Source organism: Meles meles, chromosome 15 (assembly GCF_922984935.1).
Source record: "Meles meles chromosome 15, mMelMel3.1 paternal haplotype, whole genome shotgun sequence".
In the NCBI taxonomy this organism is placed as follows: domain Eukaryota; kingdom Metazoa; phylum Chordata; class Mammalia; order Carnivora; family Mustelidae; genus Meles; species Meles meles.
In genome coordinates, this window is record NC_060080.1 from 51,163,104 (window position 1) to 51,189,650 (window position 26,547).

Here is a 26,547-nt window from a genome sequence, read left to right on the forward strand (position 1 = left end):
AAATAAATAAAACTAAAAAAAAAAAAAGAATGACCTCAGATTGAAAGGGCTGTAGACGATTGAGTATTATGCCTCCATCAGAAAGGATGAATACCCAACTTTTGTAGCAACATGGACGGGACTGGAAGAGATTATGCTGAGTGAAATAAGTCAAGCAGAGAGAGTCAAGTATCATATGGTCTCACTTATTTGTGGAGCATAACAAAGAACATGGAGGACATGGGGAGATGGAGAGGAGAAGGGAGTTGAGGGAAATTGGAAGGGGAGATGAACCATGAGAGACTACGGACTCTGAAAAACAACCTGAGGGTTTTGAAGGGGCAGAGGGTGGGAGGTTGGGGAACCAGGTGATGGGTAATAGAGAGGGCACGTATTGCATGGAGCACTGGGTGTGGTGCAAAAACAATGAATACTGTTATGCTGAAAATAAATAAATTTAAAAAAAAAAAGAAAGAGAAAGAAAGGGCTATAGAGTGGAAAACATAGGAGAGAAGGGAAAACCTACACAGGATATCAGATGGTAAAATCTAAAAACACCAAAGAGAAAACTCTAAACATCAGATCTCTCAGCGGCAACACTAGGTGTAAGAAGATAGTGGAATAATATTTCTTAAGTACTAAAAGAAAATAACTTTGAACTTCTGCTTTTACATCCAGGTTGTCATTCATATGTGAAAAAAATTCTCAGGCAGCCAGGCCTCAAAATGCTCACCATAAAAAGACCCACATCAAAAAGCATCTCTGGAGGGCCAGAAAGCAAGGACACATGAAAAGATAAGTGGAGTGACTTCAGATGGTTTAACCTAATATATAGAGCAAACTGTTCAAAAGACTTTAACAATTATTAAATCTAAGTGGAGGGATATATTGCTGTTCATTGTGCTATCATTTCTACTGTTCTGGAAATTTGGAAACTTTCATAGTGAAAAAAGTTTTAAAACATTTGGAGGCAATACACAAATAAGAAGAGACACAAACCCAGGAGACTTTTCAAGAAATATATAGAGTAAGAGTGATTCGATACATTGGTAAAATTTTCTGTCATCTAAACAGCAACAGCAAGAACAACAAACTTAAGATTAAAGAAGGAAAATTAGGAAGTATATTCACAATAGTCCCAAATTAATATTCGAGACAATACTAAGTTAATAGTGGATTGGAAGTACAGATAGAAATTTGGCATTTTAGGGGCGCCTGGGTGGCTCAGTGGGTTAAAGCCTCTGCCTTCGGCTCAGGTCATGTTCCCAGGGTCCTGGGATCGAGCCCCACATCGGGCGCTCTTCTTGGTGGGGAGCCTGCTTCCTCCTCTCTCTCTCTGCCTGCCTCTCTGCCTACTTGTGATCTCTGTCAAATAAATAAATAAAATCTTTAAAAAGAAAAAAAGAAATTTGGCATTTTAATATAACCCATGGGTCAAAGAAGAAACCACAAAGAAAATTATTAATCTTTTGAACTGAATAAAAAAGAAAATTTGACATATCGAAATTTATGAGATGCAGCAAAAGCATTTATAGGAAAATGTATAGCTTTAAACATCTATATTAGACAAGAAAAATAGTCTCATATCAATAACTTAAGTTTCCACTTTAAGAACCTGGGAAAAGGGATCCAATTAGATCCAAAGCAAGCAGAAGGAAGAAAATAATAAGGATTAGAGTGCAAATAAGTAAAACAGAAAAATAACAGATACAAAAATCAATAAAACAAAAGGTTGGGTTTTTTTTGACAAAGATTAACAAAATTGACAGATCTTTAGTTAGGCTAACCAAAATAAAAAAAAAAGAAGAAAAATATAAATTATAAAATCACTACTGACCTCACAGAAATAAAAAGAATATGAGGGAACATTACAAATTCAGTAACTTGGTTGAAGTAGACAAATTCCTAGCAAGATATAGATTATGAAAATTGAAACAAGAAGAAAGAAAATCTGAATAGATCTATAACAAGAATAGTACTTAAAATCTTCTATTAAAAAAAGAAGCTCATTCCCAAAATATTTCACAGGTGAATTCTATCAGATATTTAAAGATGACATAGTACCCATCTTTCATAAATTCTTTTATAAAGTGGAGGAGAAGGGAATACTTCCCAATTCACTGTATGAAACTGTACGTTCTTTATGAACATAGATATGAAAATCCTTAACACAATATTAGCAAATAAAATTCCGCAATATATGAATAGAATTCTATTTCACGACCAAGTGGCCTTTATCCCAAGAGTGCAAGGTCAGTTAACATCTGAAAATCAATTAAGGTAAGTCACCATTTAATAAAATAAGGGACAAAAACCATATGATCCTATCAATAGATGTGGAAAAAAACATTCAACAAAATCCAAAATCCATTAATGGTAACAGTTCTTAAGCTAAGAATGAAAGAGGACTTCGTCAATTTGATAAAGTATATCTAACCAAAACCTACAGTCAATGTTATATACAATGATTAAAGATTGAATATTTCCCCATAGGAACAAGGCAAAAATGTCAGCTTTTGCCATTTTTAATCAACATTGTACTGGAGGTCTTAGTGTGACAAGGCCAAAAAGCAGAAAATAAAGAAAGGTACCCACATTGGAAAAGAAATGTAAAAAACTGTATTCACAGGTGACATGGTCCTATATATAGAAAATCCTAAAAAATGCACAAAAAACTGCAATTGTTACGATGGTAATACTGCCCAAATTGATCTACAAATTTAATGCAATCCCTATCCAAGTTCCAGTTGCCTTTTTTTTTGTAGAAATTGTCAAACTAATTTTTTTTAAGACTTTATTTATTCATTTGACAGACAGAGATCACAAGTAGGCAGAGAAGCAGGCAGAGAGAAAGGAGGAAGCAGGCTCCCCGCTGAGCAGAGAGCTCGATGTGGGGTTGGATCCCAGGACCCCGGGATCATGATAAGAGCCGAAGGCAGAGGCTTTAACCCACTGAGCCACCCAGGCGCCCCTGTCAAACTAATTCTATAACTAATGTGGAAATACAAAGGATTCAGAATAGCCAAAAAATTTTTGAAAAACAACAAAGTTGGAGGACTCACACTTTCTGAGTGCCAACTTACTACAAATCTACAGTAATTGAAACAATGTGGTATAGGTAGTAAGATGGACATATAGACCAATGGACTAGAACTGAGATTCAGAAATAAGCCCTCACGTGTAAGGTCAATTTATTTTTGACAGCAGTTCCAAGGGTATTCAATGGGAAAAAAAGTATTCTATACAAGTGCTGGAAAGGATGTGGAGAAACTGGATCCCTCATACATTCCTGATAGGAGTGTAAATTGGTACAGCCGCTTTGGAGAACAGTTTGGCAGTTTCTTAAAAAGTTAAAAATAAACCTACTCTTTGACCCAGGAATTCCATTCCTAGGTATCTACTGAGAGAAATGAAAACAGGTCTATACAAAGACTTGTACATGAATATTCATAGCAGCATTATTCATCATACCAAAACCAGGAATCAACCCAAATGTCCATCAACAGGTTAATGGATAAACCAGATAAGCTGTATTCACACTGGAACACTACTCAACAATAAAAAGGAATAGTTACTGAGTACTGATGCACACATGACCTAGATGAACCTCAAAAACATTATACTAAGTGAAAGCTAGACACAAAAGACTATGTATTGTATGATCTCATTTATATGCTGTATACAGAAAAGGCAAATCTATAGAAATAGAAGATCAGCATTTGCCTGATCTGGATCTGGAGGTAGGAACTGACTGTAAATGAGCATAAGGGAGCTTTTTGGGATGATGGAAATGTTCTAAATCTGGATTGTTGGGTAATTGCAGAACTCTATAAATTTACTAAAAATAAGTGAATTGTATACTTGTAAAAGGTGAATATATTATTTTATGATATATACATTAAACTCCAATAAAGTAAGCAGCCAATTATATAAGCCAATTAATAACAAAATCAAAGAAACACACTGATATAATAGAATAATATTAGGGGACTTTAACACCCCCCTCACTGCAATGGACAGGTCATCTAAGCAGAAGCGCAACAAGGAAATAAGGGTTTCGGATGACACACTGGACCAGATGGACTTCACAGATATGTTCAGAGCATTCCATCCATCCTAAAGCAACAGAATGCACATTCTTTTCGAATGCACATGGAACATTCTCCAGAACAGATCACATCCTCGATCACAAATCAGGTCTCAACTGGTACCAAAAGATTGAGATCTTTCCCTGCATATTTTCAGACTGCAGTGCTTTGAAACTGGAACTCAATCACAAGAGGAAAGTTGGAAAGAGCTCGAATACTAAGGTGTATTTTAGCTAAGGAGTATCCTACTAAAAAATGAAAGGGTCAATCAGGAAATTAAAGAAGAACTTTTAAAAATTCATGGAAACAAATGAAAATGAAAACACAGCTGTTCAAAATCTTTGGGATGCAGCAAAGGCAGTCCTAAGAGGGAAGTATTTAACACTACAAGCCTTTCTCAAGAAACAAGACACGTCTAAAATATACAACCTAATCCTACACCTAAAGGAGCTGGAGAAGGAACAGCAAATAAGGTCAAACCCAGCAGGAGAAGAGAAATACTACAGATGAAAGCAGAAATCAATGAAATAGAACAAATCAATGAAACTAGGAGCTTGTTCTTGAAAAGAATTAATAAGATTGATAAACCCCTCACGAGACTTCTCAAAAAAGAAAAGAGAAATAAAAAAAATCATAAATGAAAGAGAAGAGATCACAACTAACAACACAGGAGCAATGCAAACAATTATAAGAACATACTATGAGCCACTATATGCCAACAAATTAGACAACCTGGAAGAAATGGATGCATTCCTAGAGATGTATAAACTACCCAAACTGAACCAGGAAGAAATAGAAAACCTGAACAGACCTATAACCAGCAAAGAGATTGAAGCAGTCATAAAAAATCTCCCAACAAACAAGAGTCCAGGGGCAGATGGCTTCCCAGGGGAATTCTACCAAACATTTAAAGAAGAATTAATACCTATTCTGAATCTCTTTCAAAAAATTGAAATGGAAGGAAAACTTCCAGCTCTTTCTATGAGGCCAGCATTACTTTGATCCCAAAACCAGACAAAGACCGCACCAAAAAGGAGAATTCCAGACCAATAACCCTGATGAACATGAATGCAAAAATTCTCACCAAGATACTACCAGTAGGATCCAACAGTACATCAAAAGGAGTATTTACCATGACCAAGTGACCAAGTCCTGGGCTGCAAGGGTGGTTCAACAAAGGGTGGTATCAGTCAGTGTGATACATTACATTAATAAGGGAAAGAACAAGAACCATACGATCCTCTCAATAGATGCAGAAAAAGCATTTGACAAAGTATAGCATCCTTTCTTGATTAAGACTCTTCACAGTGTAGGGATAGAGGGTACATACCTCAATATCATAAAAGCCATATACAAAAAGCCCACAGTGAATATCATTCTCAATGGGGAAAAACAGAGCTTTTCCCCTAAGGTTAGGAATATGGCAGGGATGTCCACGATTACCACTGCTGTTCAACATAGTACTAGAAGTCCTAGCCTCAGCAATCAGGCAACAAAAAGAAATAAAAGCACCTAAATTGGCAAAGAAGAATCAAATTCTCACTCTTTGCAGATACATGATACTCTATATGGAAAACCCAAAAGAATCCACCCCAAAATTGCTAGAACTCATGCAGGAATTCAGTAAAGTGACAGGATATAAAATCAGTGCACAGAAATCGGTTGCATTTCTATACACTAACAATGAGACAGAAGAAAGAGAAATTAAAGATTTGATCCCATTTACAATTGCACCAAAAACCATATGATGCCTAGGAATAAATCTAATCAAAGAGGCAAAGGATCTGTACTCAGAAAACTATAGAACACTCATGAAAGAAATTGAGGAAGACACAAAGAAATGAAAAAATATTCCATGCTCATGGATTGGAAGAACAAATATTGTTAACGTATCTATGCTACCCAGAGCAAGCTACATATTCAATGAAATCCCTATCAAAATGCCATCAACTTTTTTCACAGAGCTGGGAAAAATAATCCTAAAATTTGTATGGAACCAGAAAAGACCCCGAATAGCCAAAGGAATGTTGAAAAAGAAAACCATAGCTGGTGGCTTCATAATCCAAGACTTTAAGCTCTATTACAAGGCTGTAATCGTCAAGACAGTACAATACTGGCACAAAAACAGACATATAGGAGCGCCTGGGTGGCTCAGTGTGTTAAAGCCTCAGCCTTCGGCTCGGGTCATGATCCCAGAGTCCTGGGATCGAGACCCGCATTGGGCTCTCTGCCAGCGGAGAGCCTGCTTCTCTACCTCTCTCTTTCTGCCTGCCTCTCTGCCTACTTGTGATCTCTGTTTGTCAAATAAAATCTTAAAAAAAAGACAAAAAACAGACATATAAATCAATGGAACAGAATAGAGAACCCAGAAATGGACCCTCAACTCTATGGTCAACTAATCTTCAACAAAGCAGGAAAGAATGTCTAATGGAAAAAGGACCGTCTCTTCGACAAATGGTGTTGGGGAAATTGGACAGCAACAAGCAGAAGAATGAAAATGGACCATTCCTTCACACCATATACAAAAATAGACTCAAAAGGGATGAACGACCTAAATGTGAGACAGGAATCCATCAAAATCCTTAAGGAAAACACAGGCAGCAAACTCCATGACCTCAGCTGCAGCAACTTCTTGTAAAATGTGTCTTTAAAGGCAAGGGAAACAAAGGCAAAAATGAACTATTGGGAGTTCATCAAGATAAAAAGCTTTTGCACAGCAAAGGAAACAGTCAACAAAACCAAAAGACCACCAACAAAATGGGAAAAGGTATTTGCAAATGACATATCAGATAAAGGGCTAGTATCCAAAATCTATAAAGAACTTATCAAAGTCAATACCCAAAGAACAAATAATCCAGTCAAGAAATGGGCAGAGGACATAAACAGACATTTCTGCAAAGAAGACATGCAAATGGCCAACAGACACATGAAAAAATGCTCAACATCACTTGGCATCGGGGAAATACAAATCAAAACCACAATGAGATACTATCTGACACCAGTCAGAATGGCTAAACTTAACAAGTCAGGAAACGACAGGTGTTGGTGAGGATGCAGAAAAAGGAGAACCCTCCTGCACTGTTGGTGGGAATGGAAGCTGGTGCAGCTGCTCTGGAGAACAATATGGAGGTTCCTCAAAAAGTTGAAAGTAGAGCTGCCCTACAATCTAGCAGTTGCACTACTAAGGATTTACCTCAAAGATACAAATGTGGTGATCTGAAGGGGCACGTGCACCCCAATGTTTATAGCAGCAATGTCTACAATAGCTAAACGATGGAAAGAGTCCAGATGTCCATTGACAGATGAATGGATAAAGAAGATGTGCTATGTATATACAATGGAATACTACTCAGCCATCAGAAAATGAAACCTTGCCATTTGCAATGACATGGATGGAACCAGAGGGTACTATGCTAAGCAAAATAAGTCAATCAGAGAAAGACAATGATCATATGATCTCACTGATATGTAGAATTTAAGAAACAAGGCAGAGGATCATAGGGAAAGAGAAGAAGAAAGGAAACAAGATGAAATGCGAGAGGGAGACAAAGCATAAGAGACTCTTAATCTTAGGAAACAAGGTTCCTGGAGGGGAGAGGGTAGAGGCATAGGGTAACTGCATGATGAAGGGGGAGGGTATGCGCTGTAGTAAGCACTGGGTATTATATAAGACTGATGAATCAGAGACTTGTATCCCTGAAACAAGTGATACATTATATGTCAATTAAAAAAATAAATAAACTCCAATAAAGCTGTTAAAAAGGATCATAGATTCAGGGATCAGAGGATTGGGATAATTTAGGGATATTTTATTCTAGCTGGGGGAAAATCTGTGATAGGTTCAAATCTGAGGGCTCTATCTACCTGCAAACCTGTGATGGGCTGAATAATGGCTCCAAAGATACTCAGATCCTAATCCCTGGAACCTGTGAGTATAATCTTAAATGGCAGAAGAGACTTTGTAGATATGATTAAGTTAAGGGTTAGAAATGGGAAGGTTATTCTGGGTTATCCAGATAGGTAAGCCTTCCATGTAATCACAAGTGCTTTTGTAAGATGGAGATAGAGGGAGATTTGACACAGAGCTAAGAGCGGAGAATATGGAAACAAGAGGCGGTGGAAGGAGTCATGAGCCTCGGGAACGCAGGCTTCCTCCAAAAGCTAGGCAATGCAAGGAAGTGGATTCTCCCCTAGGACCTTTGAAAGGAAGGTGCCCCTGCTGACAGCCCGACTTTAGCCCAGTGAAACCGAGGGCTGACTCCTGGCCTCCAAAACAGTAAGGGAAAACATCTGTGCTGCTTTAGGTCCCCAAGTAATTTGTTACAGTGTCATAGGACACTGTATAATAGCCAACGCGAAACAGATTTCATATATATTCTATACATTTTGAATTAGTTAGAAAAAAACTTTTAAATTTCACATTATATCTGGATTTATGTTTTTTTGTGGCTTTTTTTTTAATTGGAAAATGAGGAAGCATAGATCTTTCCTATCAACATAATAGTGATCGCCCCAAACCGGGTCATGTTCCATCAGCTTCGCTGTCTTCCCATGATCCGCTTGCTCCTCTATTTGCCTGTCTCCTACAGGCTTATGAGAGTTTGTGCCTCGGACTTTAGCATGGTTACCGTAGCTTTCTGCATCTGAGGACACTGCCCTGAGTGTGGCACCTTCCTCACTAGCATGGATTATAACGATCTCCTTTTTGAGAGGGTCAAGGAGGAAAGAGGGGTCACTTACGAAACTGCCTAATTAGTCCACCCTGTGTCACTTAGCACATCTGCTGACCGTGAAGCTCTTGTCCACATTATCACAGGAACTCACTCTATCAAGCTTCTGGCCTTTCTAGAATAGAAAGGGTGGGGGAGTCTCTCACGTTCACACGGCCGTTTTTTCCACTTTAGTAAGGACTGATCCATTACCTCCTGGGGTTGCAGGAACACTACCCTCTCTTGAAAGGTGTCATTAGCATCTTGGAGGCCTCTGAAGGGAGGCAGGAGGGGGCCACTGGGGAAGCTGTTCTTGAATCTGAGATGTGAACACAGACCCTCTCAGTGATTTGCTTCAGTACAGGGGAGAGGTTGGCAGACTTCGCTGAAATCTAGGGTGAATTACAAGGCACGAAAAAGAAATCTTAAAAGTAGGTATTATCTTTTTAAAAAATTAACATATAATGTATTATTTGCTTGAGAGGTACAGGTCTGTGAATCATCAGTCTTACACAATTCACAGCACTCACCACAGCACATACCCTCCCCAATGTCCATAACCCAGCCACCCTATCCCTCCCTGCTGCCACCCAGCAACCCTCAGTTTGTTTCCTGAGATTAAGAGTCTCTCATGGTTTAGCACCCTCCCTACCCCTCATGACCCCTGATGCTGCCTCTCAAATTCCTCATATTAGAGAGATCATATGATGATTGTCTTTCTCTGACTGACTTATTTTGCTTAGCATAATACCCTCTAGTTCCATCCATGTCCTTGCAAATGGCAGGATTTCTTTTTTTTTGATGGTTCCATAGTATTCCATTGTATATATATATACCACATCTTAAAAGCAGGGTTTAGAACGCTCCAGTATTCAAAAGCCAAGTATCTCCACTTCAGCTCCTTTCTGGGCACTCCCGCTCTCCTATACCTCCAGAAGATGAGACAGACAGCAATGCCCAACACCATGAAGGCTTGGGCTCCTGCAGACCTTTTTCAGGTCAGATGCTAATATCCGTCTTTCCACACTCTAACCCTGCCTCTTGCAGAAAGACTCACAACTTTCCAGAAACCTACCCAATTGCTGCACCCCTGCCCTACCCAACAACCCTCCAGCCCTCGCCAGCGCACCTCCCAGCATCTAGACTGTAGCTTGTGTACAGCCTCGTGAAGCAGCCCCACAAAGGCTTTGGCACTGCCAGTGGAGGCCATTCAGAGGTCTCCATTCTGAAGAGGAGATTCACCTCAGGACCTTTTGGCTGCTTTCCTCCTCCCAATGTCCTGTGGGCAACCACTTTGACCAGGTTATACCACCCCCTTGCCCAAAACATGGCCAAAGACACTGCTCGGTGTGAATATTATTTGTTAAAAAGAAACCTATTCCTAATCCATGAATTGTTTTGCTTTGGCCATAGTAGAAAATTCCAAGTCATTAAAGTGGCCCACAGATCCTGGCAGGGTAGCTTCTGCCTTTCCCTCTCGCCATCCCACTCAGGGCTCAGGCCACACCAGCCTTAATACTCATAATGGCATAAATACTTCCAGCTCTGCCCTGTCTTGGGCCTTTGCACAAACCCTTCCTTCTTCATGCAAACTCTCGTGGGATTCTTTTCCACTTCTCATCTTTCTCTGGTCTTGCCTAATGTAATTTCCTCAGGGAAACCTTCCCTGACCTCCCAGCCTGACTGAAGTTTCCCTACATTCCCTGTACAGTTCCCTACCTAGAACCCTATACTGCAGACTTGTATAATCCCACACTCTCCCTTCTCAGCACTTACTATCACTTGAAGTTTTATGTGTTTGGCATGATGTAGTTATGGCGTCCCTCATGAGAGTTCCTCCCCTCATGAGAGGAGCTTCTTGAGAGTCCCTGTCATCTGTCCCCCAATTGTTGAAGCAATAAATGAACGAAAGGGAGCCATTTACAGAGACACTTTCTCCCCCTCCATCTCAAACAATTTAAAATATATAGAGCTTCTTACTGTTTTGAACCTTTGTATTTAAAATAGGATGTTGGACGTATCTTTATAATTTGCCTAACCAAAAGGCCCAAAGCTTAAGTGTCTTTCTCAAAATACAGGTGAAGTCAGTCAGCAGAGATGATGTCCAGAAACACAAAGAAAGCCCGATGCTAGGAGACCACAGCTCCTTCTGGGTGGGTGCTGAGGGGCTGAGTCCTCTGGGACTTCGAGGCCAAGGTCTCTGCAGAGGAACATTTTCCTCAGCACAGCACCCAGGGTGGGGAAGCTGGTTCTGAGATGAGGGATGCCGAACGCGTAGCTCTCCTTTCCTCAGCAGCCCACAGAATTCCTGGCCTTGTCTTAGGTGCTGTGACCTCTTCATCTCTGTTAGTGGATAGTCAGTCTCCACCCCAAGTGGTTTGCTGTTTTAAATCATCCAGAAATGAACCTCTTTATACAAAGATCTTTGAACACTTGTTTTATTTTTAATTAATTAATTTATTTGAGAGAGAGAGAGACAACGAGCGCAAGGGGGCGTGGAGGGAGAGGGAGAGAGACTCTCAGGCGGACTCTGAGCTGAGTGTGGAACCCAATATGGGGCTTGATCTCAAGACCCTGAGATCACGACCCCAGCCAAAACCAAGAGTCAGATGCTTAACTGACTGAGCCACCCCGGCACCCCAGATCTTTGAACACTTGTGTGAGGATTTCCACAAGGTAAGTTCCTAGAAATGGAATTGCCAGATTAAAGGGATGACCCATTTTTTGATAGGTACCACTGAATTGATTTTCAAAAAGGCTGTACCAGTTCAAACTGACACCGAGGGTGTCCTTTGGCTACCCAAGCTGGATGCCACTATTGTGTTAATTTGTAATTTTAAACTAATAGTGAGGTTAGGCATTTTTCATATGTTTAATTATCCTTTGTATTTCCCTGTGAACTATTTATTTAAATTATTTGAGCAGTTCAGGTAGAGCCTGAATATATACATTTTAAAAATACTCCTATGTTTTATTCTATTACTTGAATGAGGTTTTATTTTTTTATAAAGATTTTATTTATTTATTTGACAGAGATCACAAGTAGGCAGAGAGGCAGGCAGAGAGAGAGAGAGGAGTAAGCAGGCTCCCTGCCAAGCAGAGAGCCCGATGCAGGACTCGATCCCAGGACCCTGAGATCATGACCTGAGCCGAAGGCAGAGGCTTAACCCACTGAGCCACCCAGGCGCTCTTGAATGAGGTTTTAATGTCCAGATCTTCAACCTATCAGATGTCATTTTTGTTTATGAGTTGGAACTCTAACTTTGTGTTTATTTTTAATTTTTTAAAAGATTTTATTAATTGATTTGACAGAGAGAGAGAGAGAGAGCATAAGCAGGGGGAGTGGCAGGCAGTGGGAGAAGCAGACTCCCTGCTGAGTGTGTGGTATAGTCCCCCCAACCCCCACCATGCAGGACTCAATCCCAGGACTCCAGGATCATCACCCAAGCTGAAGGCAGATGCTTAACTGACTGAGCCAACCAGGCGTCCCTCTAACTTTGTGTTTAATATTTATTACTATTATGTTTTAAAGTTATTTATTTATTTATCTATCCATCTATTTATTTATTTATTTTTAAGTGATCTCTATACCCAATGTGGGGCTTGAACTCACAACCCCAAGATCAAGATTTGCATGCTGTACCGACTGAGCCAGCCAGGTACCTCTATTACTTGTTTTTTTTTTTATAAATAGAAATTAAAGCTGTTCTTTTCCTATATATTTGAGACACCATCTCTAGCATAGATTAAATTCTTAGGTAAGTGTGAGACTGTTTCCAGACTCTATTCTGATGCTGCTGATCATTTGCCTGCTTCGGGCTCTACCCTGCATTTTGATTGTAACACATGCCTGGTACCTAATGGGCTCTCAACAAATACTTATTACTCTACATCTATTCTTTTGAATATACTTCAGAGTTAATAATGTCAAGTTATTTTAAAACCCATTGAGATTTTCATTTCTTCTACTCTCAAACTCCTTGAGCAACTTTAAGTATATCTTTTATTGATAGCATATTTTTGCATTTTTAAACCCTGTCTGAAAGTATTTGCTTTGAGTCAGCAAGTTTCTCCCATTCAGTTATTGTTATATAGATAGATAGATTTTCTCTAGTCATCTTTTATAATTTCAGATTGTTTTTAATACGCCCTTGCTGCTTTCCATCATTTGCTTTCTGGTCTGTGTTCTTTATTGTTTCCCCCTACCCCCCCCCCCCCAAATTTGAAAAATGTATAACTTTTAAATATTAATCTTCATTTTTTTACCTTTTAAATAAAAATCCTTAGGTCTGTATAACTACAAAGTCACTACTCTCAGAAACCAAGAGAGCAAACAGAGAAAAAATAGAGATATTGAAGATCTAAAAATACAACTAATTTGATGTATTAGGTATAATGGAATTCCACACCCAGGAGAGAATTCATATTCTTTTTGAGCACAGGAGGAACATTTGCATTGGCCATAAAAGGAGCTGTAATTTCACAGAATCAGTTACATACTGGTCATGTCATCTACCCATAATGCACAAAATTATAAATTAATAACAAAAGCAAGGCTTAAAAGCACATGCCTCTTGCAATTTTGTTCACCCCACTCTCCACTCAGCTCTCTCCTACCTGCCCTTCCTTCCTGGATTGGTAGATGACTCTGGGAAACTTGTAATTCTCACTCTACTCAGCCATTCAGGTTCTCCAGGTCTCCTTAAACGCCCAGTTCCTAGGCTAACTTTCTTCATCCAGAACTCCTCCAGGTACCCAACAGAAACAAAAGGGTCATTTTCTGACTTACTGGGATCTGCCCTCCTAAGAATTTTTTTAATGGCAACTTCACACACAGCCACCATCTATTGGCTTTCATCCCTGTCTCCATGAAAAAGAAATAAGTAAGTTACAAATACCGTGTAAATACTCTTTTTCTCTCTCCCTACCTCCCCTACCTTTTGGGCATGTTTTATGCTTTTTGTTCATTTCTGAAATCAACAAATATTATTGAGCACCTACTACATGCCAGGTATTGTAGAGGAAGCTGAGGATAGAGATAAATTAGTCAATGTGGTCCCTGCTCTCAAGGACCTTATGGTCAAGCAGAAAGAGTGATGTGAAAGCAAATAGCATTTGTATTGCAAATTAGCCTTGCCCCTGTGGACAGTAATGAGAGCCTGTGGTAAGGAGATTTTACCCAGCTAAGGAGGCCAGGAAAGCCAGGCAAGGCTGGAGTGTCAGAGGGATGCTGGAATGATATCAACAGAAGAGTAGGAGCTACCTTGGCAAAGAGGAGAGGAGAGTGTGACAGGCAGAAGAAACAGCAGGTGCAAAGGCCCTGTGGCAGAAGAGAGCAAGGTAAACTACAAGATACTAGAAGGATAGCTTGACTAGACCACTGTGAAGCAAGGAGAGGCTGTACAGGTGGGTCATTTGGGTCTTGCTAGTCAGGCAAAGGATGGCTGCCCTTATTCTAAAAGTAATGAGAAACCATTACAGTTTTGTTTTATTTTTAATTTGTTATTGTTAAATATAACACAAATTCTGAAAATCAAATAAAGCAAATGTACCCTTTAATGAATTATTATTAAGTAAGCATCACAGATTGGGAGAAACCAATGAAACATGATGAGCAAATGCAGTGTGGGATCTTGGATTGGAACCTGCGACAGAAAAAATTATGTTAGTGGAAAAATTGGTGAAATCTGAATAAAGTTTGTAGCCTAATTAAGGATATTGTTGGTTTCTGTTGGTTTTTTAGTTTGGACAAATGTATCTGTAAAATGTTAACATCAATGGAAGCTAGGTGAGGGGTGTATGGGAACTCTCTGTACTATCTTTGCAACTTCTCTATAAAATCTGATATTATCCCAAAATTTAAAACAAAATTTTAAACCATTGGCAGCCCAGGCTGAATTGAATGCTTATTATCACACTGCAGCCTTCTCTCTTCCATTTAGTTTCATCCTTCTTTCCCAGACTCTTCTATGACTCCAAACAGGCCACCTGGTGCCCACATCCAAATTCCTGCTATCTAATCTGTCCTCCCTAGGCACCAGAAGCTGGGAATGAAACCTAGAAATGTCCCCAGCAGGAGTCAAGGTGGTCAGTGGCTTCATTCCTGCTTGGCCGCTTTAAAGCTATAGGACCTTGAACAAAACTCTTCCTTGCCTTGGTTTTAGTCATCTGTAAAATAAGCAAACTGTTCTCATGTATGTACCACCTTCATGATTTTTAATTGCCTTAGTCCTGGAATCACTTCTCAAAGGAGTCTGGTTCTTTTCCCTGAAGAATGATACTTAGAAACCATAATCTGAGTGGTGGATGGGCTCATTGTTATTGGTGTGTTTACTAATATTTTTTAAATTTTTTTATTTATTTATTTTATTTATTTATTTATTTTTGAGAGAGAGAGAGAGAAAAAAAATTTATTTATTTTATTTATTTATTTATTTATTTATTTATTTTTGAGAGAGAGAGAGAATGAGCAGGGGGAAGAGCAGAGGGAGAGGGACAAGCCGACTGCAAGCTTAGTGCACAGCCCGACGTGGGGCTCTGTCTCACAACCCCAAGATCATGACCTGAGCTGAAAGCAAGAGCCAGATGCTTAACCAACTGAGCCATCCAGGCACCCCAGGTTTACTTATTTTTTTAAAATGTATTTTAGGGCGCCTGGGTGGCTCAGTGGGTTAAGCCTCTGCCTTTGACTCAGGTCATGATCTCAGAGTCCTGGGATCGAGTCCCACATCGGGCTCTCTGCTCCGTGGAGAGCCTGCTTCCTCCTCTCTCTCTCTCTGCCTGCCTCTCTGACTACTTGTGATCTCTCTGTCAAATAAATAAATAAAATCTTTAAAAAAAATAATAAAATGTATTTTACTTGTTTCTAGGTTTTTCTTCTTTTTTCTTCCTTGCACTGTTCTTTTTGAAAAAACAAAACAAAACAAAACGGGGTTGTTTATCCTGTGGTTTCCTACAGCCTGGTTTTTGTTGATTGTATCTCTTGAGTTGTTCACATTTTTCTCTGTCCATATAGTTCCTGTAAAGAGGCTTTATCAGATTCTGGTTAGATTTTTTTGGACAAGACTACTACATAGTTGGTGATGTGTTCTTCTATTAGGAGGCATATAATTCCTGGTTTTCTCTTTTGGTGTGATTCAGCAGCCATTGATAATCACTGCCTAGATCTATTTATTCATTAGGCGTTAGACATGGTGATACTCCAATCCAATCATTTCTTCCTCATTCATTTGCTGGAACACTTCTATTAAGAGAGTCTTCTCCTCATTTACTATTTTGTTACAGTTCCTATAGAAGTGGAGAAGTAACAGGATTCTTTCCCTTTATTTAGCAGCTTTCAAAATAAAGCAACATCTGTCACCCCATCGTTCACCAGGATTGATTTTTCTAATCTAGCCAGGTAGATGGGTGACCCCTTCTTCCCAACCACTCCATGTGTGTGCTTCCTGAAGCTGTGCTCTTGGTCTCTCAGTAGAATAGGATGACCTTCCCTGACAGAGGAGGACCATCCTTCTGTCGAAGGTATATGAGTAGCTGTGTTAGAATCTCCAAATGAATTTTCTTAGCATCTTCTAGTGATAAGAAATTTAACTTTAAAAAAATCATTATAAAGTCATGGATTTAAATATATTTAATGTATTTCAATCCATTGATTATTATCCTTGGCCATTCTCTATTTGTTGCACCTTTGGCCAGTAGAAGCTTCTCAAATTGGCTTCTGAGTCTTTTATGACAATCTTAGTATTCTGATGGCTTTCTTCCAATATGGCATCTGGAAAGCAGGCACTAGGAGGATACCATCTGTAGCCTTTAGGTTTGGTGGGAGCAACTCTGCTTAGGCCCACCTTTGAAGAAGAAACCCTGTACCTTCTAGGTTTCTGGTTAGAGCCTTGAGAGGTACACCAAGAGAGGAACTACAGAAGATGGAGGTGGGTAAGATGATGAGTACAACTTTTAACTTTGTCATGGTTTGAATTCCTAAGTCGAAGTCCTTAGTCCTATTACCTCATATTGTGACTGTATTTGGAAATAAGGCCTTTACAGAGGCAATTAAGGTAAAATTCAGTCATATGGATGGGTCCTACCAAATCCCAAATGACTGGTGTCCTTTATGAGGACAGAAGATTAGGACACAGACAACACAGAGACCAAGGAACAGCCTTGTGAGAGTGCAGCAAGAAAACAGCCACCTGCATGCCAAGGAGAGAGGCCTTGGAAGAAACTAACTTGTCAGCACCTTGATCTTGGACTTGTAGCCTCCAGAACTGCGAGATAATAAGTTTGTGTGGTTTAAGCCACCCAATATGAGGCATTTTGTTATGGCAGCCTTAGCAAATTTATATGAGCTTGTTGAGTTTGAAGCATCTGTGGATGTTGGAAGTGTGGATCTGGGGTTCAGGAAAGAGGACTGGGCTGGAAGTAGACATGTGAGAGTTGGGAACACATATATAAGTGGGGATAAAGCCATGTGTGTAAAGGTGAATCTCTAGGGAGAGTCTGAAGAGTGAAAAGGGAAGAGGGCTGAGAAATAAACCAATGTTAAGAAATGGAGAAGAGAAGCCCTTGAAGGAGACCCAGAGGTGGTGGGTTGAGGGAGAGGCCGGAGCAAAAGCATGGAAGAATGGAGCCCTGAGGCAGAGCGTGGGGTTGAGGGAGTTTGGAGAAGGTGGTGGTTAACTACTAAATGCCAAAGAGAGGTCAAGTAAGATAAGGACTGAGGGATGGCCTTGGGATTTTGCAATTAGGAATGGGTGGAAGCACAGAGAGCCAGGCTGTAGCGGTGTGGGGAGTGAATGGAGAAGTGAAGCAATAGAAACCAGGAGGGTAAATCATCTTCAGGAAACCTGATGGAAAGGGGGACATGGCAGAGGCTGATAGTGAGAGGGAGTCTGATATTTCTCTGTTTTTCTTGGGAGGGATTTGATCTTATTTATATGATGAGCAGAAGGAGCCAGTGGATAAGAAATACCAAAATGGAGAAGGAGATGGAAACTGGACTGCCCCAAGGCAAAGAGGGATATTAAGCACATAGGGACAGCTCTTCCTCTGAGATTGGAGAAATATAAGTGGTTATTTGTTTGTAGGTTTGGGGTAGGGACCTGGAAATGAATATTCATGCACAATTTTTTATGTGGTTGCCTGTTTTCATTTTTCTTGGGTGTACATGTGTATATTTCTATTCTGATGAAATTCCTGGGTCATATGATAACTCCCATATTTAACTATTTGAGGAACTGCCAAACTGTTTTGCAAAGCAGCTGTACCCTTTTACATTCCCACCAGCAATGTATGAGGGCTCCAGTGTCTCCACATCCTGACAACACTTGTTATTATCTGTCTTTTTGGTTATATCCATTCTAGTGGGTATTAAGTGGTCTCTTAATTGTGGTTTTGATTTCCATTTCCTAATGGCTAATGTTTTTGGTTTCTTTTCATGTGCATATTAGCCATTTGTCCATCTTCTTTAGGGAATATCTATTAAAATCATTTGCCCTTTTTTTTTTTTTAAAGATTTTATTTATTTATTTGACAGACAGAGATCACAAGTAGGCAGAGAGGCAGGCAGAGAGAGAGGAGGAAGCAGGCTCTCCGCCGAGCAGAGAGCCCGACATAGGGCTCGATCCCAGGACCCTGGGATCATAACCTGAGCTGAAGGCAGAGGCTTTAACCCACTGAGCCACCCAGGCACCCCTCATTTGCCCTTTTTAAAGTTGGGTTACCTTTCTATTGTTGAATTGTGAGACTTCTTTATATATTCTGGATACTAGTCTCTTATCAGATGTATGATTTACAAATATTTCCCCCTGTCCTGCAAATTGTCTTTTTATTTTCTTACTGGTGTTCTTTGAAGCACAAAAGCTTTTAGTTTTGATGTGGTCTAGTTTATGTATTTTTTTCCTTTTTTTCCCCCTTGGTTGCCTGTGCTTTTGGTGTTCTAGGAAGACTTTGCCTAACCCAAGGTCATGAAGATTTACTCCATTCTCTTCTGAGGGTTTTATTGTTTTAGTGCTTCCATTAAGTCTGTGATCTATTTTGAGTTAATTTTTGTGTCTGGTGTAGGAAGGGGTTCAACTTAATTCTTTTGCTCATGAATTTCTAGCTGTCCTAGCACCAGTTGTTGAAAAGGCTCATCAAATGATCTTGGCACCTTTGTGGAAAAATGAATCGACCATAAATATAAGTGTTTATTTCTGGACTCTCAATTCCATTCCATTGCTCTATATGTCTACCCTTTTGCTAGTACCATACTGTCCTGATGTATAGTGGGTTTTGAAATCAGGAAGTATGAGTCTCCCAACTTTTCCTTCTTTTAAGATTTATTTGGCAATTCTGGGTACCTTGCATTTCCACTTGATTTTTAAGACCAACTGATCACTTTCTACAAAAATAACAACAGGAATTTTATTGGAGAATGTGTTGAATCTGTAGATCAATTGGAAGAGTATTGCCATTTTAACAATGTTGCCTTCCATCCATGAACATGGAATGTCTTTCCATTTATTTAGGTCTTTTGTTAATTTCTTTGAATGATGTTTTATAGTTTCCAGTGTATAAGTTTTATTTTACTTTTGTAAAATTCATTTTTTAGAACTTTATTTTTTGATGCTCTTATAAATGGATTTTTTTTTTTTTTAAGATTGAGAGAGAGAGAGAGAGTATGAGGCAGGGAGTGGGTAGGGACAGAGGGAGGGGTAGAGAGAATCCCAAGCAGACTCCATGCAGGGTGTGGAGCACAATGCAGGGCTCAGTCCCAGGACCCTGGCATCACTACCTGAGCTGAAACCAAGAGCCGGAGGCTTAACTAACTATGCCACCCAGGCACCCCTGAAATTGTTTTCTTAGTTTATTTTCAACTGTTTATTGCTATTGTGTAGAAATACAATAGATTTTAGTATTTTCATCCTGTATCCTGTAACCTTGCTGAACCCATTTATTAGTTCTAATAGTTTCTTAGTGGAGTCCTTAGTGTTTTCTATTTATAAGATAATCTGCAAATAGAGATAGTTTTATCCTTTTTTTCCAATCTGGATAGCTTTTATTTATTTTTCTTGCCTAATTGCCCTTGCTACAACCTCTAGCATAATGTTGAATAGAAGTGGAGAGAGGACATCTTTGTCTTATTCCACATTTTAGGGAGTATACCATGATTTTAAATGGCTGTTGTTTGTAATGATGACAATTTTTCTCATAAAAGTTTCTCTTACAATTCCAAAAAGCATTAGGTCTTAGGTGGATGAATACACAGGTGAGAGTAACAATAAAATCTTTGAAATAAAGAAGTGAGTGAAGATTTGCTCTTCTATTGTAACAATGCATTAAAAACGCAATGGCAGTTAGAATGGCACTGGCAGCAAGACAGAAATCTTGGGATAGAATACAAAGTTCAGACTCTGCCTACAGTATATATAAGAATGTATATGAGAAAACTAATGGCAAGGGGATAGTGTCTTATAATAAGTATTGGGAAGCATGGACTGCTGTTGAGGGAGAGAAGTTTAGGTTTTCAAATCATTAAAATAGCATGTAGAAAAATTTAAAGATAATGAAAAACAAAGAAAAAGCCAAACAACTTAAAACCTAGAGAAAATATGAGTGGATATTATTGGACCTATGAGTGTGGAAGAACTTACTTGAAATAATAGAGGAAATTTGAGGATTTGATCACATAACTTATTTTGTCAAACTTATTTGCAAGAAATGTAAGAGACAAAGTGTTATTCTTTTTTTTAAAAAAGATAATTATTTATTTGAGAGAGAGCGAGCATGAAGCGGGGAGTGAGGAGAAGAGGCAGAGGGAGAGCAGGGAACCTGACAATGCAGGGCTTGATCCCAGGACCCCAAGACCATGACTGAACTGAAAGCAGACACTTCATTGACTGAGGCACCCAGGCACCCAAGACAAAGTGTTGGTCTTAACATAGAAAGTGTTAATATAAATTAATAGGAAATTAAGAATTCAAAGAAAAATGAGCATGGAAAATAGATAATTCAGAGAATAGACAATTCAATAAAAAGAAATATAGATGACTAATAACTGAAAAAAATGTTCAATCTCATTGGCAATCAGATGAATCCAAAAGAAAGAAGGATGTACAAGCTTTTGCTTTCAGCCAAGATTTCTAAGTTGATAATACGTACTGCTTAGTGTGTGTTGAGATACCTCTCATAGTAACCCTATGAGCCGACTTCTCTTATTAAGCCCATTTTATAGATGTGGAAACTGAGACTCAGCAGGGTTTAGTGATTTTCCTAAAGTTATAATGCTGGGGAGTGGTGGCATTAGAATCTGAACTTGGGTTGTGTGACTCTGTTATGGTGAGGGGCCTAGAAAACAGATGCTGGAAAGGGGAGATAACGAACAGGAGAAAATGTAGCCTGAAGAGCCAGGCAAAGATACTTGAAGAACCTATGTGGAAGGGCAAATCAGTTTTTATATTATTGTGGAGAGAAGCAACAAGTGGGAATTACACAAAGGAGCACTTTTTTTAGGAAGAACTATCCCTAATGGACTAGAGAGCATGAGCACACCCACCCTAGGGAGGCAGAGGAAGCCAGAGTGTGTTGGCGGTCTCATTGTTTTGAGGAGGAAACACCTCTGGGTGGTCAAGACTTCAGTAGTCTTCACAGTTTCTGCTCTTTTCTCAGTCACAGAGAGTTAAAAGACCCCACCCCTTCCTCCTAGGGCTAAGTGACCCGCAGGGGAGCCCTGCCCATCTTCACTGGCCTCCTATGGCTCCAATCCCAGGCCAGCAGGAAGCCTGAGCTTGCCAAACTGAGTGAGCCAGGGCAGGAGGAAGCAGAGTGGGAGTAGCCCATCTGAGTTCTCTTTTGCCCTTTCCTGCAACATTGCTACTCCATGGGGGCGGAGGAGGGAAGGGGGAGGAGGCAGCCGCCTAGGCGTATTAGAGAAAAACACGGAAACAGGAGAAATGGAACCATTAAAGAAGGATGACTAATATATGTTAGTTGCAGTATGGAAAAGATGTCTTCATTTGCAAAGCCCTTGGGGGAATCCATTCTTTTTAAAGCTGGGGTTTCATCCTGAGTGCTATCCTGGTTAAGTCTATTAACACTTTTCATACCTCAATTTCTGTATCTGTGAAGTGGGAATGACAACATTTCCTGCTTTATCAACCCCAGATGATGTAATGTCTATCAACAAGCCGGTGTGACAGCTGAGTGCCACAGGCAGTAGTCACTCAGACTTGAGTTCAAGTGCATTCTCTGCAGTTTTCCAGTTAGAAACTTAGAAAAAAGTACCCAAGCTCTCTCTGCTTTAGTTTCTTCATCAGTGAAAATGAGGGTAGCAATAGCATTTGCCTTAAATGGTTGTCTTTAGGGGTAAATCAGATAATACATGTAAACGGTAGAACCAGGACCCCAAAACCCACTCCAAAGATACATTACAGTTGCCTTACAACCCTAATGCATACAAATCAACAGCACAGAGTGTAGGGAAAAGATTTGATAGAAACACAACAAATTGCTAACCGTGTTTATTTCTGGATGGCAAGGTTATGATCATTTGTTTTTCCTTTATATTTTTTGGCATTTTCCAAGCCACTTTTATAATCAAAAGAAAAGCTGTGTATGTTCGGATGCCTTGAGATCATTGCAGTGGTCTCCACTGCATTAAAATCTTTGGCAATATTCGCTCACACTATCTTTTCAGCAACTGCTTCAAGTAGGCATCATTATCCCCCTTTTCTAGATTAGGAAAGGAGGCTGGAGACGTTAGAGAGCTGGTTTAATTTTCAGATCTTATTCCTGCTAAGTGGCGGACAGCCAAGGTCCATAGGCAGACCTGGCTGTCTCAAAGACAGGTGCTGGGCACAGGCCTGCTGGACGGAGGGGCTTAGTGCCCAGGACCCCTCTACCCCAGTTTTCAGGAAGCAGGGGCAAGGAGGCAGGCTGCAGGATTGGACCTGGGGTGGGTGGGTTTCCATCGATCCCCAGTGACTGCTGTACTGGTTCCCCCCCCCCTCCATATTCTGCTAGAGAATGTGGCCGGCAGAGTTGGGATTTTTCCTCCTCTCACTGCAAGGGAAGTCAAGGGGGGATCCCAGAGAGACTTCCCAAGAAGAAACACGAGTTTCCACCATAAAGGTATCCAACAGAGAGCCTAAAAATAATCAGATAGCCACACAAGACTGGGGGAGGGAAGTGGGTGTGAGACATACCATCTATCATAGCCAGAAGGCAATAGGTAATGGCCCTCTGGCTAAATCCATCTATGTAAGCATTTTAGGCAGAGAGATGGAGGTACCGCCAGTCTTGAAAACACCACTGGCCAAATGTGGATTTTCTTTGGATCCAGGGGTGAGAGGGAGACTTTTGTTTTTCATCATAAGAGCTTCTGTCCTATTTGATTTTTTTTTTTTAGCTATATGTGTTATATCTTACTTAAAAATTATAATTTTCAAAGTACAGTGGTCATCTGTGTGGATTCACATCCCACCTTGGTCAATTATGGATCTCAGGCAGTTTACCTTCTCTAAACTGCAATTTAATCTTTTGGAAAACAGGAATAAAAACCACACTCACCCAGAGGGTTGCTCTGAGGATAAAATGAGATAATGTATATAAAGTACATGGACCAGCACTGGCCGAAATTCAGCATCTATAATTACTAACCATTGCTATCATTATTAATAATAAGCCAAGCGTTCGAATAAGACCCTGTGCTTTGCACACAGGCACATAGTAGGCACTTAATGCGTGGAAGTAATTGTTTCAAACCCTTTCCTGAGCCTGTAATTTCCGCCAACCGGTGACGTAGGAGCCCAGCTTAAATATTGATGTGGTCACTTATTTATTCATCAGTCGGCTCTCCACCGCAGTGTCCGCTGAGGGCAAGCCCAGCCCTCCCGCCCCACGCGGCGCGGTGTCGCCGCAGCAGTGGGACCCTGAAGCGGGAGGAGGTTGGAAGCGGCAGCAGTTCACAGGCTTCCAGCTCGCTGATGCGGGACTGTCACGTGCCGGAGCGGGAATCAGTTCTGGTTTCACGCAGCATCTTCCCGGGCAGGGGCGGGCTGGAGAATGGGGAGCGCGACTTGGGATGAGGGGGGCCGCGGGGTCCCGCCCCACACCCACTTGCCCACGCCAACGGGATGGCCATCCCTGGAGGGGCGGGCCGGGGCAGTTTTAGGGCAGGACTTTCGGAGCAGGGACAGCTCGGAGAAAGATTTGGGATTGGCCAGGAGACGCGGAGCGGGATTTTCATAACCGAGAGAGGATGCCGAGCTCCCGCAAGCGAGGCGGGGTTCCGCGGGCGCCCCCAGCCCGAGGCGGGGCCTATGCGGGAGCCCCGCCCACCCCCCTGCGGAGGCCGCACCCCTTGGTCCCAGTTGTCCTCTCCAGCTGCAGGCGGGGGTGCGGAGGCCGGTGCGGCGGCGCGAGAGCCAAGCCCCCGCCGCACTGCCGCACCGCCTCGCGGGTCTGGGTCGCGGGGCGGGGCGGGGCGGGAGGCGGGGCGCTGACGTCGCGGCGCGGCCGGCGGCCGGGGAGGCAGGGAGGCGGCTGCCCGCTCGGCCCAGCCCAGCCAGCAGCTGCGGCGGCCGGGTGGTGGCGGCGGCGGCGGCGGCGCTCGGAGCCGGCTCTTGACCGCCCTCCGCCGCTGCCCGGCTCCTCTCGCGGTCCCCGTGTTTGTGGCCGCTTCTGCCGGCCTCGTCCGCCGCCTCCGCCATGGCCCTGGTGCGGGGCGCCGAGCCAGCCGCGGGGCCCTCCCGCTGGCTACCCACGCACGTCCAGGTGACTGTGCTGCGGGCCCGCGGGCTGCGGGGCAAGAGCTCAGGAGCGGGCAGCACCAGCGACGCGTACACGGTGATCCAGGTGGGCCGCGAGAAGTACAGCACGTCGGTGGTGGAGAAGACGCCCGGCTGCCCCGAGTGGCGCGAGGAGTGCTCTTTCGAGCTGCCACCCGGTGCCCTGGACGGCCTGCTGCGGGCGCAGGAGGCCGATGCGGGCCCGGCTCCCTGGGCGGCGGGCTCTGCCGCCGCCTGCGAGCTGGTGCTCACCACCATGCACCGCTCGCTCATCGGCGTCGACAAGTTCCTGGGCCAGGCCACGGTGGCGCTGGACGAGGTCTTTGGCGCAGGCCGCGCCCAGCATACGCAGTGAGTGAGGGGCGCCTAGAGCGCGGAAACGGTTAAAGGAGAGCTCGCTGGGCGGGGCTGGCGGGGGAGCAGGACCCCCGAACCTCGACCTGGGCGGTGCGCCCTTTGCCTCGAGCTCAAGGGCGTAAACCGACCAGTTGCTCTTTTGCATTTTGGGTACCCTTCCCTGCGACGACGGTCTGTGCTTGGCTGCTGGTGTGTCCTTGCGAAGCCCAGGGGGAGGTATAACTGGTGGGCTAGCCTTACGAGTAGATTGCCAAGTAAAGTTAGGAGTGGGATCCAGAAGCCCTTGGACTGTGGGAACCTCAAGAAGGAAGATTTGGGGGCCTTTCTTAGGGCCTCCGGGCCTGTCTCCCTTTCCTGGAAAGGGAGGGGCACTGCAGCCGCCTGCCCCAAGCCAGGCCCGCAGAGGAGTGGAGAGGCGCTGCCTCCCCTTGTGGGGGAAGGAAGGTGCAGTGTTCTACTTGAGGGCGACATTGACCAGAGATGCCCCACTAAATCTGGAGATTGCAGAGGGCATCTCCTTCTTGCCTTCTTTGCTTCTTTGGATGCCCTCTGCCACCTAGAGACAGACGCCTCTGGACCCCTGGCCCTCTTGTGTCCCCTGTTCAGAAAGCCTGAGAACCTCCTAACTAAAGGAAGGAAACCCTTCAGTGAGCTTTCAAGTGTCCTACCTGTCCTGCTTGAGGTGAAGGCAGCGTCATGGTTAATGCACAGCAGGGGATAATCTCCCAGCCACTTCCACCTAGAAGGGCCTGTGCGTTTTTTAATCATTTGTCTTGGCCTTGTTTAACCTTCCCTGTGTTAAGATCAAGGCTTCAGACTTGGAGCCCCATTTCCTGTTTGGACTTGGGCAGGATCTGAAAGCCAGTCCCCAGGACTGACCACCTGCTGTGGATCCTTTTGAGGGGTTAACTGGGGTGATACCTCCCCTGGACCCCGTGGGCCCTGGATGGGGAGGATAAGGGGATGGGCAGGTATGCCCTGGGTGGGGACAGGTGCTGAAAAGGTTTGCCCATGTGGAATGGCATCTGAGTAAATCTAGAAAGGCTTATTAGAGAGGGATGAGCCTGGTGCAGACCCATGTGAGAGCAGGATTTGGTTAGAAAGGATCCGACCTTGAACATTTTTCAAAACGTGTGTATGTAGGAAAGGGCCTTGGTGGCTCTGCGGGGCTGGAGTGGGAAGCTGGTTAACATGGGGCAGGTTCCAGGCAGGGCTGTGACCTGGCTCCATCTCCCCCACCCCGGCCTTCTCCTCTCCTTTCCTCCTGACTTGCTGTTTGGTCGTGGAATCATGTGGTATAGTTTGGCTCTTATTTTGTTTTTTTTTTCCTCTCCTTTTCTGTCCTCTCCTTCCCTTTCTGCCTGAGGGAAGCCACGGGGTGGGGGTGGGGCAGAAAGCTCTCCTATGGGTCTCTTAGCCCTTTCTTTTCCCCAAGCGGTTCCTGTCCCCAAATTCATTCCATCCCTTTCTTTCCTAGTCCTTCAGTCCCCACCACTAGGCTCATGTGGTCAGATGGCATTGCTGGTGGGGGGGTGGAGGGGAAGACAAAGTCTCGGGGCTTGTGGGGAAAGGCCTCTGTGAAGTCAGTGCCTTAGGGTGGGGGGAGCTTTGATTTTTTTCAGTTTCTGCCCTTGCTTTCTTCTTGGCCTT

At 42.5% G+C, this 26,547-nt stretch overlaps 1 protein-coding gene across 2 annotated transcripts in view; it reads left to right on the forward strand.

Moving 5' to 3' along the window:
* The first annotated feature begins 24,164 nt into the window (after nucleotides 1-24,164).
* Nucleotides 24,165-26,547, forward strand: part of RAB11FIP5 (RAB11 family interacting protein 5) — a 36,053-nt gene continuing 33,670 nt past the window's right edge. Inside the window, exon 1 of one of the 2 annotated variants that reach the window (XM_045979616.1) lies at nucleotides 24,165-24,891. In XM_045979616.1, coding sequence (XP_045835572.1) covers nucleotides 24,461-24,891 — 431 coding nt within the window. In that variant the 5' untranslated portion in view covers nucleotides 24,165-24,460. The remainder of the gene's footprint in view (nucleotides 24,892-26,547) is intronic. The other variant, XM_045979617.1, reaches the window with a different exon arrangement.